The sequence below is a fragment of the Gnatocerus cornutus genome, chromosome 1, assembly GCF_029298725.1.
Source record: "Gnatocerus cornutus isolate USDA-ARS CGAHR chromosome 1, icGnaCorn1.1, whole genome shotgun sequence".
Classification (NCBI taxonomy): domain Eukaryota; kingdom Metazoa; phylum Arthropoda; class Insecta; order Coleoptera; family Tenebrionidae; genus Gnatocerus; species Gnatocerus cornutus.
The window spans coordinates 32,858,752-32,878,942 of NC_142233.1; the positions used below are offsets into that span (position 1 = coordinate 32,858,752).

Genomic DNA, 20,191 nt, shown 5'->3' on the forward strand with positions numbered 1-20,191 from the left:
GCGGCGTTATTGTCTGGAAGTGATAAAGTTTGGGCGAAGTACCTCAAGGCGGATGTCTTCAAGTCGGGGGTTAGAGATAGAGCTTTCGAAACTGAGTTGGGGGTGCTTGAGGGGGTGGTGGAGGAGGGGAACGCTGTCGACACGGAGTCCACTTCGATCTTTACGGGGGTGTTGTTGGAGAAGTCGATGCCGCGGTTGATGGGGGCGGTCGAATCGGTGGGCTGGAAAGAAAAACGATTGTTATTATTTTTGTTGACACAAATTTCAAAAGGACAACAATATTGTAAGAATGGTTCGCGTTGGTGCTTTGTAGAACTTACTTGCGCCCCCGGTAAGATGGGCATGGGCTGGCTGACCGGTTCCAGACCTAATCGCATTCTTTTCGCATTGTGGCTCTCGTTCTCGCAAGCCGTCGCTAGAATTTGTTCTGCTTGTACTGACGTCAAATGAGCTGGAGTCGGCCTCGTCTGCAAAACCGCTTAATTGCAACGAGTGTCAAAGCAGAGACAAAGGCGCCTTACCGCGTCCCATGGCGAATTCGGATCTCTGGCACGTTTGTTCCTCCGACAAGACTTGAGGTAAGTGCGGATTCGTTTCCGGGCGCGTTCCGCGAACTCCGGAAATTGCCTCGTGCAGGAATCGATTATTGCTTGGATCTTCTCCTTCGGCTGTTTGCTAATGGGCACCATTCTGTCGAGGTTCTCGTCGACGAAGAGACGGACGAACATCTAAAAAGAAAAAACGCCGTTTTTTGACGAGGCTAACTGAGCCGAGGTCTTGGCATTCCGCGCTTCCATCAATTATTTCCTAACACTTACATTGAAGGCTTTGAGTCGTTCAGGGTCGTGCGTTTGTGTGTCGATCTTGTCATCGCTTTCATCGTCGTCATCGTCTTCGTCTTCTTTGTTCCCGCTGGAGCTCGTTTCGTCATGTGCCGACCCCGTGTCTGCATTGACTGGACTCTGAAAACGGATAACATTGCCGTTACCAAAAGAAGCAACCAATTATCCAAGAATTTTATGTGAAAGAACACTTGACATGGAGTTTATCATTGAACAGCTGCACATGAGGAAGTAATCTAAATTCCAAAGTGGAAAAGTGCAACTGCAGGCTTGGTTCGAGGACACGAAATGCTACTCACAGATTGATCTCGATTGGTGGGTGGCGTGGCCTTCCCCTTCGCTAACCCCAAAGCCGAGTGGTACTGCGCCCACAGACCAGCCATCTCCTCGCCGCCGGGGACCGAAGACAGATCGGGAATGTCGCCATTCCTGTTGCCTGCAACAGCCACAATCACTACCGGGAACGATATAGAGCGGACAACCGTCCATTCTTCTGATTGATGGTGATGGCATGATTTCAAAAGAAAAGAAACAGTGTGGATGTGTTCTCAGACACTAGACAGATTCAAAGCGACGCCGTCTGGTTTGCAGTTCAAACACAAGAAACTTAACGACCCCTCGATCAATAGCCGCACCATTCGAATTCAAATCCACCGCACTTTTTCAGTGCCGGTGGCGGCTAAACTTTAAACCTCTCTAGCGCCTCCTGCGAAGTTTGGTGTTACCTTGAGCCTGATTGTGGTAGTTCCACGCCAAGAGCATCAACTTGAGCTTGTCGCTGTCTTTCATAGCCCCGGTTCCTGCACAGCCAATCATATCACGGTTAGCGGGGTTGGTTCTAACTACCCTAATCTACGTCTAGTTCGAGCTGAACCCAGTTCGCACAGTTCAAACTGGGCTCAACCCTGGATGTAGGACCAACCCTGCTACTCGACAAAGCGTGAATTTTGCCCCAACGCAAGGTAAACTCTAGCTCGGACCCAGAGCACTAGATCCGAGCTAGACCATGTCTTTGTATAGTGTTAAGTCTACACTCCAACCAAAAGTGATGGTTAATGATGATATGAAAGCCAGTGGCGTACTCACCAGCAAAGTGGTCGTCTTCAGCGGCGTCCGTCGCTTCCGTCGTCGACAGATTCTCCTGCAAAAAGCAAGAAAATTCAGTTTTTCCGTGCTGGATCGAGTGTATCATGCTTGACGGAGCACGCAGAGGAAGAAAAAAGCACACGTAATTATTATAAACACGGGTTGAGACTCAGCAATTATAATTTTAAATTGCGCGAATAAACATTGCTGCTAAGTAACGCGAAATTCGAAGCTATGATCTTCCAACAATAAAACGGACAGTTTTCGTTTCTGCATTTGCAATTCAGTGCGTCTCGTCCAGACACAAGACATAACTCGGCCTCTGCAATAAAATGGCAGTCTTTTACTGCCGCACTTGGCTTTTTACGCGCTACCATTTCTTCTAGGTGAAAAGGCCAAACGTACTAATTTGTGTTACTATGTTGTGAGTAATGACGCTCTGCAAAATCGGATATTATATCGGTCTATGAAGGATAACGACCAAGCACCGGCGCGCTTTCGGCAATTAAAGACGAACTGGGCTTTCATTTGCGTCGCTGCACCGACCGTAAAAATCGGGGACGTGCTGCAAAAAGAAGAAAGTGCCGGCACGGAAATGCAGAGTCTGCTCGAGGAAATACTAACTCTTTCTCGATTTTCATTTTGACGGCCGGTCCGCAGCTTCGTTCCGATAACCTTAAAAGCTTTTTTCCCTTCAATGCCGCTCTAAAGTCCCACAGCACCGAAACATCGAAACGCAATTAAAAAGCAACCAATTACCTCACGTTCCGACCTCACCACTTTTGCATAACAGGTCGCTTCTAATGAGTTATTAACTCAATTATAAAGCAATAACGCCGACCTTGCGAATCCCCGATTCCAAGTCAACGGACTCTAGTTGCATTGTCGATTCCGCGCCATCAAACAGGTGCTCTTTTCGCTAGCCACCGCGCCAACCGCGCCCAAGCCCAATCGAAAATTGCAGGTCGGATGCTTCCGGTTATAACATTAAACAACACCTGTTGCACGCCCGACATCTTGTTCTACTTACGACTTGGAAATCATTAAATGTATTTCGTCCGACGAGGGACTAATTGGGAGAGAAAGGGAGTCGCGAAAAAAAATGCAAACACGAAGAAATGGAGGTACGCAGTAAAATTTTATTCTTAGCCACGAGATACAATGACAGCCGTAAAACTTCGCAGAATATTATTTTAGCTGGAGGAAACTCATCGGGGTTGTGGTTTATGGTTTTATTTTTGTTTGGGGGCGACGCCTGCCAGGAAATTTGCGGCAGGAAACGGAGAGTTTACGGGACGATTTTAATCAGTGATCGATCGGCGACGTCAATGAAACGTCAAGCTCCCACAGATGTAAATAGAAAAATTATAGACACGTCTTGTTATTTCGCGCGATTTAAATGACACCACCTCAATAAAAATCGGCATTGATTTTCAGCACAGCGTATTTTGGCGGTGAATTCGAATTCCCTTTCTCGCGCGCCCCTGGAATTAATTCCCTCGAATCCCCTCGACACAGGTGCGTCGTTTCGCAGCATTAATTGCGTCTTCTCTCCGTTTACTTTATAAACATCTTCACTTTCTGTCAACTCATCCCGCGGCAACAGCAGATGGCACACCGTTCTTCCTTTTATAAACCATCCGCCACCTGCGTAATTTTTTTTTCGTCACAAGAGCTCGCACCAAATTAGTCTTCGTGCCTTCGAGGCACTAATTCCCGGTTCCTGTTGTCCTCTCGAACTTAATTATCGCCTTTTTCTTTGTGCGGATGCGTGGATCTTGTGTGGTGTACGTTGACCTTTTCCGTTGCAAAATCCGCAATCTCAACAAAACGCCCGTCAACTTGTCGTCTGCTTACGGCGAACAATTCCATTCCTTGTTGCTTGTTGGTTAAAAAGAGACGAAAAAGCGAGAATGGTGACGAGAGATAAGGGAAGAGTTCGTGAACCGACCGATAGAGGGCGCGAAATTATCTGTAGGAGAAAAACCGCGATCATCCCAGTCGTCTCAACTTACCGGGTAAAAAAGGAATGCGGTGCAACTCAAGAGGTGTGAGACGAGCTGTTAACTGACATGTGTATCACGTGATTGTCAATGGATATTCCAGAGCTAGACGTAATATGAGACTCATATCCGAAACAATAGGTTGCATGTTGCACTTGATAACCACGCCGTTAACTTTATATGCAAAATCGATCGGATTCTTTGGCGGTATGAGAAAAAACAGACTCTCGAGAGACTCGGATTACAAATTGCCACGGTGGTCGTTCCTTCAAAGGGGAATATTACGATCGTTGGCGGTAATGACGCATCTTGACAGATGTCAAAGATCGGTGATTGCTTGGTCGGAGCTAACTTCATTTATATCTTTGACAGGGACAATTAATTATACGCTCACTTCCGACCCCAAGAATTTAGTCCAAACAACAGCCACTTTTCCCATGGTGATGACATTTGACATCGTTTTTGACAAGTAATTAGGGCCAGTCTGATCTCACCAGCTCGCCAAAATTGGACGAATTGTATCATGACATCCTCAGACGGCTTTGGAATTTCACGTCACGTCTCTGATTGAAGAAACACTCTTTTGTTCATGTCAAGCAACTTGACGTTGTCAAAATTTCGTGAAAGTGTTAATCAAAGAACTTCAGGGGGCAGTCACGTTTCAAACTTGTTGAAAAGGATTATCCGTGATATTTTGACCCCCACACCCATCTCAAACGGCATTCTAAGACAGAATTTTGTTTATTTTTTTTTAATTTTGCGAAAATCGCTGCGCCGCGGTGCGATTTATCGCCTTTCCCCTGCCCGAAAATCGATAAGTTTAAGGTCAGGGCATCCGGAAGCCCTGTTCGCCTCAGGGCGCCGTTCTAGGCCCTGAGTTGTTCATTAGGCCGTCTTGTCGCTGACATCACCACAGGGGGTGGCTGAATGGGGGCGCCGCCCCGGGCCATCGGGGACGTGCGTGCACCTGCTGGCGGATCGATAGCAGAACTGGCCGTCCCCACAACCCCCAAACTATGCCGGTCACTATATCGCAGCCACCTACGTTGTAATGTCAGGATGATCGATAAAATGGAAATTAACTAATGACAGTAAATACGCGAGCACTGTCATGCAGGGGGTGGAAAGGGGAGTGCGCCCCGCCCCTACAGGGAATGAGAGTATTTTGGAGTCGCCTAATATTTTATTAACTGAATTTCGCCCGATGTTCGCTCGTGTATTGAGTGCATGGATTTGTCGGAAAAAAGAGCAAATTACAAAGGACAATGCGGAACGTGCGGTGTAATTTTTGCAATTATCCATGTCAACAGGATTCGTTCAACAGGTGCTTATCTATTTCTATTATTATAATATTCGATAAAAATGTTTTTTTTACGGTGGAAATCGGTTAATTAAACGGAATTCGAACAAAGCGGTGCTTGTTTGGGAGAGTTTTGTGGATTTGTGCGGTTTTTTCTTTTTCAATTTGGGATTTTCATGGTGATTTATTGTGGAAAATCCTTTGCATTACCGGACAAAGCAAAGTCAACTTTAACTCAAAAATCATTCAATTAGGAACGTGAAAACAAATTGAATTTTGTTTAATTGGTGGCAAATTAAAAAGAATTATCTTGCGGTAATTAGAGGTCTTTACTGCACTTTATTCTTCACTTGTAATAATAATATTTGTGAAGAGGCACAATTGGGGTGTGACGAAATAAACGTTTTGGACTTCCGCCTTTATCTCCAAATGTCGTAATTTTAGTTCGTTCACGTTGGAGAAAGTTTAAACTTGAATTTAGATGTTAATAAATGTTGATTGAGGTAACAAAAAAATTATCGTCAGTTTAGGTAATCCGGGATTGAGTCATCCGATTAAAAACCGCTCCAATAGGGTTGGGGTAAATTGGCAAATATCAGAAAAAATCGTAATGAGTAGCAAACAACCGGAGCTCTGCGGATCCCGAGGGACGGCGTTCTTCTAATTTCCGCCTCCTAGTTTTGGTTTCCTTTTGTAAAAAACCGCCGCCCCCCCTCTTCCTCACACATTGTTTATTTGTGGAAACTCGACCGCGGCAGATGCCACGAGGGCAATCTGAGCACGCATTCATGCAGAAAATACAGTTAACTAACACATTAACAATCCTCGACTCGCCATGACCGATAACGTCCTTATCTTGCGTCTGTTTTCCCTCTAAGCAAAAAGAAAGAACGAAAAGTCAACAGCGCTTTCCGACGCGTCGCGCCGGTCTTTGTCCGATTTACCCAATTTCACGGTTGGTTAGGTCGGTTTGGAACTGGGATTATTGCCGTCGAAAGTCACCGATCGGATTTTTGCGTCACATAATTGAGACATTGTCCCATCTAATCCCAGGATCTGATTTTACTTGAATTGTTCAGTGGATTGCAAGGTCAACCAGACGACTTGTGCAAGTAGCTGATTTGCATAAGGCCGCGGGCCGCATCATTTCTTTAATTATAGATCGGGAGCCGATCAGGCGGCGGCAGTTTTTACCGAGAAAATTCTGCCCGAAACTGATGGGAACTTTTGCGACACGTGGCGAACTGCAATTACCTGGCACCTGTCTATAATAGTGCACTTTGTTGTGTGTTTATCAAAGCGATTTTATTAATGGAAAACTCGTTGGAGGCTTATCGTCGCCACGGCGCCGGCGTCCAGGTAACCATTTTTAGCATCACCGCAGAAGTTTGGCCGAATTTAGGCTACTTGGTGACTTTTTTTCATAATTATTTAAATAACTCTAGTCGAAACTTATTGGGAATTATTAGATAAATTTCAAAAACCCTTTTTTTGGTAATGTACGGGATATCGGGGTATAATGATCCCTATAAGGTCGTTAGCGCCATAGCTACAAAACTTTTATATTGATAAATCTACCACTTATGCTTTGACAACTAATGTACTGCAAGTTCGCCTAAAAATGCATCTACAATTTTGCACCACTTTCATTAACATAATAATTAAGTGCAAAACTCCAAAAGAATCATTTTACCCATGGACTAGAGGTAAAATAATCCCTCGGTTGGGGTAAAATGATTCCTTTCAATCGTAAGGATGTGTTATGTTCAAAAAGTTTAGCAAAAGTTAGTGAAAACAGTGAATATAGTTAAGCATTAATTTTTATATATTATATTATATTTATATTATTTATATATTATATATATTTAAAATATATTTAAATAACAAGAAGTAACAACAAAATAGAGACTCCTATTGAAAACATGAAAAAACGAAAAGTTTTTCTGATTTTAGAAGTTTTTAATTTCGCCGCATAAAAATTGCAAGTGAATATATTTTTCTCTTCGTCTACTCTTGCAGATTGATCATGAGCCTATTTTTGGCACACACGTACTGCATCTAATCCAATCCTTTTCTTTTGAAGAGCGAATATACAGGGTGTCCGGAAAGTAACGCACCACCTTGAAAGGGGGTAATTGGGTGGTCCCCCAGAGTACCAAAAAAATGTTAAAAAAATCCAGATTCTCTGTTTTCGCAGGAGGGCCAAAAGAAAATTAGGAAAATGGCAACATTGCAGATCTGTACCTCCCATAAATTAAATTTTCAGTATTCAAAGCCATAGTAACGTTGCTGTTGTATTGTTGGCGTTAGTCAGGTAGGCTCATGAACGAGTAATGTAACTATGGTTTCACGTGAACGATGCCACACTGATCGAGATTGTTGATTCAAAAATTATGTTAACAGTTTTTGGGCATTTCTTACAAGATTCTTCCGATTTTTTTTGCACCATGTCTTTGCGCAAAATGTTCTTTAAGTAACAAATTTATTTGAACGTAAAATTATTGCACAGAAATCGTTAATTTTCGCATCAAACTTTGTCTCTTTAACACATCATATCTCGAAAAATTGAAGACATGATTTTTTTTTTAACATTTTTTCGATGATCTATGACATTGTCTGATGATACAGTTTCACGATGGTGCTCGACTTTCCGGACACCCTGTATTTTTTACAACAAAAATACATTCTGAAAAGATTCTTTCTCTCGCTTTTGTTTTTTATCACTGTCTTTTGTCAAATATCATATAATTATTCATATTAGAGGTAAAATGATTATGGGATCGTTTTACTCCAAGTACTATAAGAACAAAGAACATAATCCATAAATTTACAACAAGCAATGTTGCAACTGAATCTACAAAAAAATTGAAAGTTTAATGTTGTTAATCCTTTAAAACACCACAGGTGTCATTTTGAAATTTTAATTCGAAAGGTAAAATACACTTGATTAAAAAATGCCTTACCTTAGGTCGAACCAAGAAAAATCACAAATATCGCTGTAATTTTTTTGAATATCCTCAGAACTACATCAGGTGCTTGTCTGCAATATCCGCAGGTCCAGCAACATATATAATAATTTTATGTATATATGGAACTAAGGGCAGTTTGGGAATCAAAGGGAATCATTTTACCTCGAACGATAATTTTACCCCGGTCTCCCCTACGTCCCTAATTTCGAACATACTTAGCTGAGTAAATTTGGGGTATTACCGCACAAAAATAGCGTTGAAAAGGGTAAAATGGAGCACTCGTCACGAAACATCAGCCCAATTATGCGGGGTCAACAGACCCCACCCTTCAATCCTAAATATAAAATGCAAAGAAAGGATAATGGGCGAGCAGTGCCTGCACATTTAAATTTATATGTTTATGTTGGCCCCAAAATAACCCAAAACGAGCGTGAATGGTCCAAATGAGAAGAATGTGCATTTTGACCCACTTTTTTTTCATTGCGTACGTTTTAAAGGGAAAAACTCACGAATGTAAGGTTATGTTTTTGCAAGATCTAGAACAAGGAAATGTGGCTAGTCATGTCGCTATTTTCGTTCTAATTAAAATGTAAAAAATGGGTGCACCGGGTCGGGTTCGAACTTGGACTTCTCGCGTGACCGAGTTATAATGAGTGGAGGGGATGCCACCCCTCATCAGGGGTAAGTTTTTTTAGGTTATGCAATGACAGTCGTGTGACATTCCGTGTTATCGCGAAGTAATTCCGAATGGAGTGATAACGCAATTATTGTATCAAAACAGATAAAAAAAAAATGCGCGTAATGTTTTATTTCGCGAAATGTGGTTAACCTCTTATCTCTTTTTCTTAATATAGTCTTGCAAACACGTCGCATTCCAGATGGTCTTTCTGCCATAAATAACCTTGGGGTCATAAATTACCGGCATGCGGGTCCTCGCAGGGGAGCCCCCATCGCCCCAATCCCCTTACCTTGTGGTGCTGGATGATGGCACTTGGTTTGCGCTTCGCCGACATCGCCCCCCCAAAAATTCACGACGTCATCGAACCCAAATTAAAACACATGCACGAATCTAGACATCCTTGGAAACGTCCGTGACCAACTAACTGTTTCTAATGTTGCGATAGGTCAGGATTGTTGACGTCACCGGGCTGGTCCTGTCGAAATTCCGCGGCACTGATAAGATCAGATCGAGTCGCCGGTGAAAAAATTTTTCACTGTTCACTGTCGCAGTAGGCGACGCCGTGTGTGCGTTCTTCGTTTGTTTTTGATAGAGTTTCACGAACACCCGTCACGTTACCCGTGTCAAAGGCGACTGACGAGAGATATTCCCCGCCCAATGATTCCTTGCTTTCCTCTCGCGTCGCGCGACGCAGGCGTCCATCCCCACTTCAGGCGTCGCCTCCCCCTCCCTCGACCAACACACGACAACTACGATTGTCAAAGAAGTCGCGAACCGACCTCAACCCAAAAGATAACCCCTGCGTCCGTTCGAATGCTTGCTGCCTCACGTACGTGGGGGCGGGAGAGGACGAGGCGCTCGAAGAGGAGGAGGGTGACGTGCGATGTGAGCTGTGGTCAAATTTTCTTTTGAGGGAGGGTGGGGTTGGTTTTGTTTGGCTTTCTTATACTTTTAGGGGGCGGATGTAAACATAATTGATTTCGGCGGTCAAGAGCGCGGAAAGATACGCTCACAGTCTTATCTCTAATTACTATTTCTACTACAGATTGTAATTTCATTCATAATGTAGTAAAGTTGTAATTTTACTGTGCTTTATCTCATTAATGGACACTCATTACTCGTGCCAAAGTTTGACATTATTACCTAAATACCAACCACAGGAAAAACAAAAATTAACAACAAGATGTGACGTTAATCACCAATGAGAACAGTCGCACGTTACTTGTTCGAATAAAAAAATGACACCCAAAATGACATTTTGATAAGTGAGTCAAGTACAGTAGAACCTCGATTATCCGGGTGCGGATTATCCGTGCAAGGGTGTTCGCTCGATTATTCGTGCCTCGATTACACTGTGTAACAAAATTTTACAAAAGGCAAATTTATCTGATTTTTTTGTTAATGTAGTTGCAATTTGGCTTTATTTTCAAGAATATACATAAATACCATTTGTGTGAGTTGTCCCCAAGAAAAATAATAAATTTATTTGTTTCTCGTTTTGGAAAATTAACAATTATATTCATAAAATAAACCAAAAGTGTTAAAAAATCAATAAACTAACTAAACTAGTAATTTCCACAAAATAAAATTGAACCTTTGACATAGCCAATTTGGAGATTTTAATGCTGAAATAGACTTTATACGCTTCCCAAAATTTCGTCGCGGAAATTATTTTGAGTTACTACTTAAGTAATTTTGAGTAACTACTTCGCACTTTTGCTTCCAATGTTAGAAAACTTGCAGACAGCAGAAACAAAATTATGAGTTAAAATTGTTGTCTTCAAATAGAAGTGTTTGCAAACATTAACAAAAATGATTGAAATCAATTCTTTTGCAATAAAAACCTTCATAATTCAGGAAACTGAAAACTCAAGTGGCAGAGAAAAGTTTTGGACCAAAATAGAAATAAATGAAAGTACCTGTTTTTTTCCACCAAAATAGTTTTTATTTTAGCTTTTATTTAATGTCTGATACGAGTTGATTGTTTCAATTTCTTTCAAATAGTAAAATTGTTATTGTTAAGATGAATTTTGTTAAAGTTTTTATATATTTTGTATTAAAAAAACGTTCCAAATAATTCCGTTGTTTTAAACGTACATTATATTTAACAACTCGATTATCCGTGTTTTTCGATTATCCGTGCAGGTTCTGGTCTCGAGAAGCACGGATAATCGAGGTTGTACTATAATGTAAAAAGTCAAAAATTTGACATTGACAGTTCGATATTAGACTTGAGAATGTCCACCCTGTAGACGGGCAGAGCCGGCGTTTTTTTCGAAATTTCTTCTGCGCGACTTCTCCCGTGTCTCCGTGGGTGGCGTGTTAAAAAATCGCCGCCGCCTCCTCGTGACGTGGATAGATTGCCCGTCGGACGTTTTTTTGGCCCCAGCCGACCTCGTCTCTCACTGTTCCTATATGAATTACAAATATCTCGCATTGATCTCAGTTAATGAAACTAATGGGACGGGTCAGTAGTCTAAATCTATCGAGAACCCCCAATATGCTCTCGCTAATTGCAAGCGGGAGCGTTGAGGAAAGCGATCGAGCAAGGGTGGTCCCCAAACAACCCTTTGTCCTCAAGAAACCCCTTCAGACCCGGATGACGGTCGCTCGGACCTGTGTTCTATTCAAGGATATTTTGTCTGAAAGGACGAGCACAGTGGCGCGCTCGACCCCATTTAGGACTGTATCTCTTCGGACTAAATAAATAATTAACCCAGAAAGGGCGGGATTCAATTTTGGGCTGTTTCATTGCGGGGTTAAAGTTTGCTAGACGAGAGCGAAAAATTAATAAGCGAGGGACGGGTTTTCAGAGATTTTAGAAATGTTCGCATTTCGGAAGGAAATATACACATTTTCGTTGGATTTTTCCGCCCCCAAACAACTTTCCATCACCGCCAACCCCGATGTGTCGGCTCGTCCGTAGAGTACCGTGGGTGGTCGACATGTCACGACCGTAAGAGGGGTGCGGTCGGGTGGGGTCCAGGGGTATGCAGGACCGGAACGAAAATCGAGAGGTGCGGGCCACTTCCATTATTCGGAATAAGCCGACCGTCTCCGGAATTAATTTATGGAAAACAGGGATCGATGGAGCGGGGATGAAAAATGGGAAAATCTAAACAGCAATTTTTGGAAAAAAATCGACGACGGTGATTTTAATGAGAGATTAGAGAGTTTCTTTTTGTTATTTTCGGCACGTGGCGGCTTGCGCTGATGAGTCCCGAATCTGCCGTCTGCGAATAATTCCCTTCTGTCGAATTATCCTTGTGAGATTTATGTGTGCATTCTTTCGTCCTCGTCCGATCATGCACAATAGAAAAGGACGAATACGTGGGCGCGCATAACGCGACGATTCCTGCACTAACTGTGCATTTAAGTGGCTAAAGCGAGACAACTTTTGATGGGTTCGCTTTTATGGCGGCACTCTGGTCTTAATGGTTACCGATAACAGTTCCCTATAGTTCACACGCCGCCGACTTTCACCGCAAGAACAATACGACGAATTCGAGAGATGCCAGACCAAGATAAAGGCAAAAATCGCGCACACACCCCTTCGGATCGGCACTTGGAGTTCGTGACGGCGACGGAGGAACAATAAAATGCTCACGTGCAAGAATATGCGAAAAACTTGCAAATGAAGCTACGTCGGAATAAAACACTTAAGGAGTTTACGAGAGGATGCGGAAGAAGGAGACGTAAAAGTCAAGAACTAGGACGTTAACACGTAGAGGTTTTTGACGAGTAAAATTGACTATGCTGGGTGTGGTCATAAAATGCGTTTAACACAACATTTATAAAACTGGGCGAAAAAGAGTGTATCGATCCGGCCCTGGTGTACATAATGTCAAAGACACAGTGAATCGTACCCTCGTCCAAGTAGGCGAGCTTGCACCCCTTGGAAACCTTATATTAGCGAGTGCTCGGCCCCTTTCCCTCCACCCACCACTTCGACCCTCAAGGATAGGGAAGGGTCATCAACTCACCCCAGCGCCGAGGGCGGTAGGTGGACAACCGGATAAGGGTTCACACGAGGCGCGGTGGGCCGATGCTTACCCTTACTGCGGTTCACTGCTTTCCCGATTTCGTTTCTTCGAAAGCGCCCTCTTGTCTTCATTGCGTGCGACCAAATACTCGGAGCGTTTGTAATAACCCGTAAACCCGCGTGGATTTATTAGCTGTCCTGCGGTGCTCTTGTAAATTGAACACAATTTATGCAAACTCGACTTCTTCATACCAACATTCCGCGAGCTCTTTCGACTCCATCGAACGGTCCCAATTAAAGAACGCCTTCCGGACGCACCAAATACCACATTATTCAAAAAACGAGACGTTCAAACTACAGATGACGCCAGTGTCTACCTTCTCCGCCCGCACACCGTCCACACCTCCACTATAAATTCCACAAGGCGACCAATTTTTAGTTCATTTATCATCCCCAAATTTCCAAAACCACCCACTTTTGAGCGAAAAACGTGGTCACGTGTCGGCGACGGTAGCAACGTTATTTCTAGCCTGAAGGATTTAATGCGCTGCACGCTGTACGGGGGCGGTAGAATCGAAACTCGTAGGTAGAGGAAGCCGCTCAATGAGCTCTGTTCACGTGGGACATTACCATTGTCCCATTAACCATCACAAAGACTTTCAATGGGACTTTTACGCGGGCGAGGTGGGGCCACAATCAGAGCAAGAATATCGCGGCGGGATCTGAGGCCGACCCACCGACATATACCGGGCGAACATAAAAAGACAAGAACGAATAAGATCAGAAATTAGTGTGAAGTCAAGTGGGTTTGAAGAAGACGCAAAGATTACAGGTCGTAGATAAAAACTCCGAGAAAAGAAAGTAACTAGTATTCCAATCCGTTCTTTCCCCCACGTTTAATTGCCCGGCTTTTACAACTCATTTTGATGTCTCGCGAAAAAACAGGAAAGCTCATCAAAATGCAGACTCCTGCGAAGACGCTTCACACGCTTCTGCATGTCGTTTTATCGCGATAATCCCGGTTTATTTCCAGTAATTGAAGATGCAGCGTCGTCGGCGTTAGTCGAGCGTGAACCTTTTAAAAATGCATCACCCCACGCACCCTTATGTAATATGTAAAATTTAAATTGGAACAGGAATGCCAACCGCACGCCCTTTTTCGGACCCGCCACGGGCCCTGGAAATATGGATTTGATTAAGGAGGGATTTTTCACCCGACGGGGGTGACCCTAAAACCTAAATCGATAGTTTTTGTTTACGTTCGAAACCGAAATCACGGTGGTGTCACGCAGGGATCTGTCCCAGGGTCGTCGCTGTTCCTCATAAATCTGTACTGCGGTTGGTAACGTTTTAATGTGGCAGCAATGAACCGATCATGGTAATATTATTAAAGGCACTTAAGTCATAAACATGGCTTAAACGCTAAGTAATGGATACCTTCCATTTTAATTATGAGGCGGGGATTGACAGCGTATTGTAGTATGGACAAGCGGTGATTAAACGAACGGAGGATAATAATATTTCCAGTGCGTTGGTGAGAGGGTCTACTGTATTGAGATTTCCATATTTTTTTCAGTTGGTGACTTTTATTTATTTTGGCGAAATGTCAACTTGATACTTTAAATTTTAAATCGTGGCCTCTTCTGATCGTTCCATCACAACAGAACAGTGCATCAGGTATTCTATACATTTTTTATGGAAACCTCCCTCCGAAATTCGGGCTCGCAACTTGCTAACAATGGATCCCCTCGTCACTGTCCCGACAATAATCGCATTACCAAGTTGAAGGTAAAATACGACAAGTACCGATAGGTGCAGAGGGTGCGCCTATAAACACCCTTTTTACATTTTATGGGGGTTGGGTGTTAAAAATTACACCTATTCAGCTGCTCACCGTCAGATTAGATTGTAATTCCATTCAAGTCCCGCTTAGTCATCCCTTAAAGTTTAGAGGGTGTTTACGCGCGTCTTGACCGTATCCACCCCTTTTTCAAACGAAAGCCACCCTCCGCCAGGTGTGCGTAAGTTCCGTGATTGATTTTCCGAATAATTGCCTCGCGCCTGGGGTTTTTGCATTTTTCACCAGCAGAGAGGGTCCGCAAAGATATTTTTCACTGAGATGGTTAAAATATTCAAGTGCCGGACGGACAAAGCACGTCGTGGGCGACACGCAACCACCCCCGCAACCGCTGACATCTGAGACGACAAACAAGACGAATGTGCACTTGTGCGGTTGCCACGAAAAAAACGCTACGGCTTCGGACTCGAAAACGGACCTTTGAGACGAACGGCAAAAAGGAAATTGCCGCAGCGGGCAATTATCGCGCTTTTTGCAGGGGCGGAATGGACGGGTTTTTACAGAGGCCAAGATTCGTGGATGGAAAGAATGAAGCATGATTTCGGGGGAATTCATCCAATTATTATTAACGCCGCAAAACTGCCAATTTCGCCAACAACGAGAGAAAGTAATTAGCTCAAACAGTTAATTCAGACTCTGTCAATCGTTTTTCCGTAATTTTATTTGCAACCCTGTAGATATTTATGACGGTAGACTGTGGGAATATTTCGCATTTTGTGTGTGTTATTCCTCATCCGTGTAGCTTCACCTTTTCTGCGTGGTGGTATCGAAGGCGGCGTGGCGTGGGTGGTGTGGGTGTTTCCCCCAAACCCCCGTTCCGTAGTGCCGTGCTGCGGCGCCCCTCGGGGCTCAGACCTGCCAGATATCCGAAACGAGGACTGCCGCTGCAATTTACTTGATGAAGGGTGGACTGGGGGAGAACTCTGGAGAGAACGGTGGCGGCGGCGTGTATCTCCTGTATACACCACCCGACCGACCGACACTCCTTTGCCACCCTTGATATTGAAACGCTGGATACGACGGAAATTGCCAAGGCGAGTGAGCGCTCCAACAACGAAAAAGTGGAACGCTAAAAATGAATGAGAGAAGAATGTCGGAGACAGGATTTCGGTGCTAGTGAGGATATCGACGACGTGGAATTAATTCATTAGCGGAGGAATGAGAGCTTTATTACGTTTTTATTTAAATAAAGAAAGGGGAGAGGACGAGGAGGAATGAGGAGATGGACATAAGGACGTGAAGCGGCAGTTGGTCTTTGCTAATTAGCACGATATAGACGGACAAGTTAATGAATACCATTAAATAAAAGAAACTTACTTACCGACATTGCTCTATTATTTCCGCGGTTTAGGTCGCATTGAACTACACCACAAAAAAATAAAAACTTGCGAGAGCGAAACAATGGTCGTATGGAATAGTATATTACACGATGAGGGGTCAAAATTGTTTTTTATTCCCGAGAGCATGTTTAGAGTCCGAGGCCAAGTCACGAACAACAAAATCCCAACGGAATGCCCTGTTTTGACTACTTTTGACATTTCTTTAGAACAGAGTAAAAAAACTGGTATTAACCCTTTAACTTTTAATTTTGGGAACAAAAATAAGCGTATAAAACAAATCGATTGACAATATATTTACATATTCGTGATATTTCCGGTTATGCCGGTAGTAGTAGTCAACTTGCTTATTTAAAATGGAACACCCCATATATTATTGCATTTTCAGATTTTACATTAAAATTAAGGGTGACTATGTATAATATACTATACTTGAATTGAACCCTTTCAGAATCTTGATTTTTGTAAAAAAAAATGCTCAACAGAAGTGAAATTTTCTTTCCGAAATGAATACCCTATAAGCTATTTAAAAATCGCCAATTGGAAAATAAGCACAATACAAACGTTCAATGAAATTTTGCATTAACTTTAGGTATTGGACACCTATTTCCTACTAAAAATACGCAAAAAAGAAGTGTTTTTACTTATTTCTTTCCAATTTTTCAAGCATGCTTTGGAATGGTGACAATTCAATTTTATGTGGATCCTTTATAAACAAATTTGGTGATCTAATAGAAATAAAAAATTCTTAAAAATGGAAATATTTTTTTTGTAATGCAAATTTAATTATTTTTTTTTTGAAAAATTGATATTTCAGAAATGATATACTAATTTAGGTATAGCACGGTATATATAGGGTGTCCGGAAAGTCGCGCACCACCGTGAAACTGTATCATCAGACAATGTCATAGATCATCGAAAAAATGTTAAAAAAAATCCATGTCTTCAATTTTTCGAGATATGATTAAAGAGGCAAAATTTCTGTGCAATAATTTTACGTTCAAATGAATTTGTTACCTAGAAGGACATTTTGCGCAAAGGCATAGTGCAAAGAAAATCGGAAAAATCTTGTAAGAAATGCCTGAAAGCTGTTATCAAAATTTTTGAATCAACAATCTCGATCAGTGTGGCATCGTTCTAATGAAACCATAGTTACATTACTCGTTCATGAGCCGACCTGACTAACGCCAACAATACAACAGCAACGTTACTATGGCTTTGAATACTGAAAATTTAATTTATGGGAGGTACAGATCTGCAATGTTGCCATTTTCCTAATTTTCTTTTGACCCTCCTGCGAAAACAGAGAATCTGGATTTTTTTTAACATTTTTTTGGTACTCTGGGGGACCACCCAATTACCCCCTTTCTTGGTTGTGCGCCACGTTCCGGACATCCTGCAGAAAGTGATCTTTAATTTGCATGGAGAATTCAAACATGCAATAAAATATAGGGTGTTCTATTTAAAATAAGCAAGTTGACTGCCACTTCCGGCATAACCGGAAAATCACGTAAATGTGAATCTATTTATTTGTTTCGTTTTATCCGCTCACTTTTACCCCCTAAATTTCAAATTCTTATCATTTGCATTTTCTGAGAAAAATGACAAAACGTACATTTACGTTTAAGGTTAAGCCACCCTGTGGCTAATTAAATTCTTTCCCATTCCTGTCAATTGCACTTTCCGCCCCCCCTCATTAAACCCCAAACTCGCGTCGTCAAAAATCAATCACCTCCGTTCGATTCAGATTATTTTCATTGTCAGAATAGCGTCGGGGGTTGTCCGGCGTCGTCAGGATTCGGCTAAAGGATGGTCGCGCGGGGTGAGAGGGTGGCGAGTGCGTCGGAAGGACTCAGCGAGAGAGTAGATTGATTAGTGGGGTGTCGGGTGCGTGCGATATTGCCGTACACCCCCACAGATAAGGGTGCAGACAGCCAGGCAACCCCGTCCGTCCGCTTCAAATGTCAGCCGTGATGGCGATATTGGGGTGCTGCGGGTTTCAGCCCCGTTTTCCCTCCGTAGACGACACATCGGAGTGGAAATGTAAACGGCGCACCTAACCACCCCACGGTAAATTACGGGGATGCGGCAAATGGGGCACGATCGGAAAAATGAGAGGGGGAGGGAGTAATTGCAACGAAGGGGTTTGATGTACGCATAATCGGTGATCTTGACAGTTTCGTCCTAAATTTGGAGTTTTAACTGACTTGGAAGTTGGGTTGTTTGGGGAATCCCCCGATTTCGGGTTGTTGTCTCAGCTGTGTCTCCACAAACATGTTTATCATATCACCCATAAAAAGTGGATCCGTCGGCAATGTCACGCTCTGCCAACAAATTCGCAATTACGTAATTGCCCCGGCCCTTCCTCCCTATAATTAATTAGCAAGTTTTCAACCCCCGCCCGACCGCCCCCAACCCGGCCGCATACGGACTACTTTATTTGTTACCAAACAGAGTGTAAATTTGTCGGTACATCCCTTGAAATTGCCCCATTGTTTTAGCGCCGGGAAAAAAATCATAGTTTCAGGCGATCTAATGAAATTGTCGCATCAACTAATTGATCCTCGTTTGTAACCGTTGCTTTATTTCCTTGCTTTAAACTCTCTGACCTGTTGATTGTTGATAAACGACTACTTTATAACCAATTTGCCGCGCGCGCTCGATCATTAAAAAAAAACAAATAAATTTGCACGCGAAAATTAGCCAGACCACTTTTAATCAATGTTTTATTGAACGATGTTTGTGTGTAATTAAAAGTGTGTTTTGTTTGCTGTTTTTTCAATGTTTATTTGGAAAATTTGTGGCGCCGGAGAATGCTTTTTTCGGTGCAACGTATGCCGGAAAATTCGGGGAAAACAACCAAAATTCTGACTATGGTTAGCGTTTTTGTGACTCGACGCACAACTTTCAATGAATACAAATTGTCTTTTTCTTGAAATTGTTTATTTACAAATTGTTGTTTATTTCGCTGATATTAAATCCTCATTTAATGAGCAATAAATAACTAACTAATCATTAACATGAACGTTTACTTTCGGTATTTGATAGTTGCAAACAATATTGACGCAAACATAAAGTTTCAAGTGAATTAAATTAAACTGTTTTGAGGGAAATGCAAACACTTAAATCGGTGCTGTTTGAATTTGTTGCGTTTGCGATTTGTTTTTGTGCTTTGAAAAGAACTGAACTAGTTTCATTTTATGTTTCCATATAGTTCTAATCACAGAACGGAAGCTAAATTAAATGTTTAATTGACATTAAATATTTAATTCGATGTCATGACTGCGTTTTTCCAATCAAATGTCAGCGAACATGAACTTAATTTGTAATTGGTGACATTTTTTAAGCAAGTTGTTGCCCATCTACTTGTTGTGTTGTTTTTTTTTAGAGGAGATAAGCAGGTTGAGTCAGTTGAAATTAGTTACAAATCCGTCATTAAAAAAAGCTTAGCCACCTACGACCCCTCTTCCTTTTTCCACTTGGCAACCCTTAACACTTCCATTTGGAACAATAGAAAAACCCTCGAAAACAACTCTAGTGCACATGTGCACCCCACTCGACCCTTTTCCTCATTCCGCTTATGCTAAAAATCATCCGAAATTTCCATCCATCCCCGTCCGTGACCTCAACCCTAATCCTTTTAAACCTTTCTCTCTAAAAAATCCGAAACCTTTTTCCCTCCTGTTGTGGATTTTTTTGCGCGTTCGTATTCGACAGCCGAATCAGCAAGAACTGAACTCTCAAGGGAAGCTGCGTAAAACCTAAGACCGGATATCCGATTGACAGGGGCGAAGGAACCCCCGGAGAGTCCTTCCTAATTACCGAAAGCGCCTAATTACACCACTTAGAGAAACAGCCCCCAACGTGACGTCATCGCCGAAGAATTCCCCAAAAACCACCCCCTTCGTTTGACGACCGCTGTCCGTGTGCACGGTATATTCTCCCCATCCCCCACGCATATTCGGTCCGAACGACCCGGCCAGTGTTTGATCGATAGTGTCCACCCTGGATACCGCTGTCCTCCGCCCCCGACACCCCCGGGGGTCACACACACACGCACCCCAGGACGAACCTAACTGTCAGCCTAACCCAACCCCGCACGACTATAGTTATATGCCGCCACCGCAGATATTCC

At 42.8% G+C, this 20,191-nt stretch overlaps 2 protein-coding genes across 3 annotated transcripts in view; one reads left to right on the forward strand and one right to left on the reverse strand.

Moving 5' to 3' along the window:
* Positions 1–20,191, forward strand: part of B4 (imaginal disc development protein B4) — a 110,408-nt gene that overhangs the window by 1,723 nt on the left and 88,494 nt on the right. The gene's annotated exons all lie outside the window — the stretch shown is intronic.
* Positions 1–20,191, reverse strand: part of LOC148181862 (nucleolar protein 4) — a 72,800-nt gene that overhangs the window by 1,182 nt on the left and 51,427 nt on the right. The window contains exons 4-10 of one of the 2 annotated variants that reach the window (XM_088043063.1): positions 1,929–1,983; positions 1,568–1,642; positions 1,142–1,278; positions 819–962; positions 522–728; positions 321–467; positions 43–221 (exon numbers count right to left, since the gene is read on the reverse strand). In XM_088043063.1, the coding sequence (XP_087899189.1) occupies positions 43–221; positions 321–467; positions 522–728; positions 819–962; positions 1,142–1,278; positions 1,568–1,642; positions 1,929–1,983 (944 nt within the window). The remainder of the gene's footprint in view (positions 1–42; positions 222–320; positions 468–521; positions 729–818; positions 963–1,141; positions 1,279–1,567; positions 1,643–1,928; positions 1,984–20,191) is intronic. The other variant, XM_088043069.1, reaches the window with a different exon arrangement.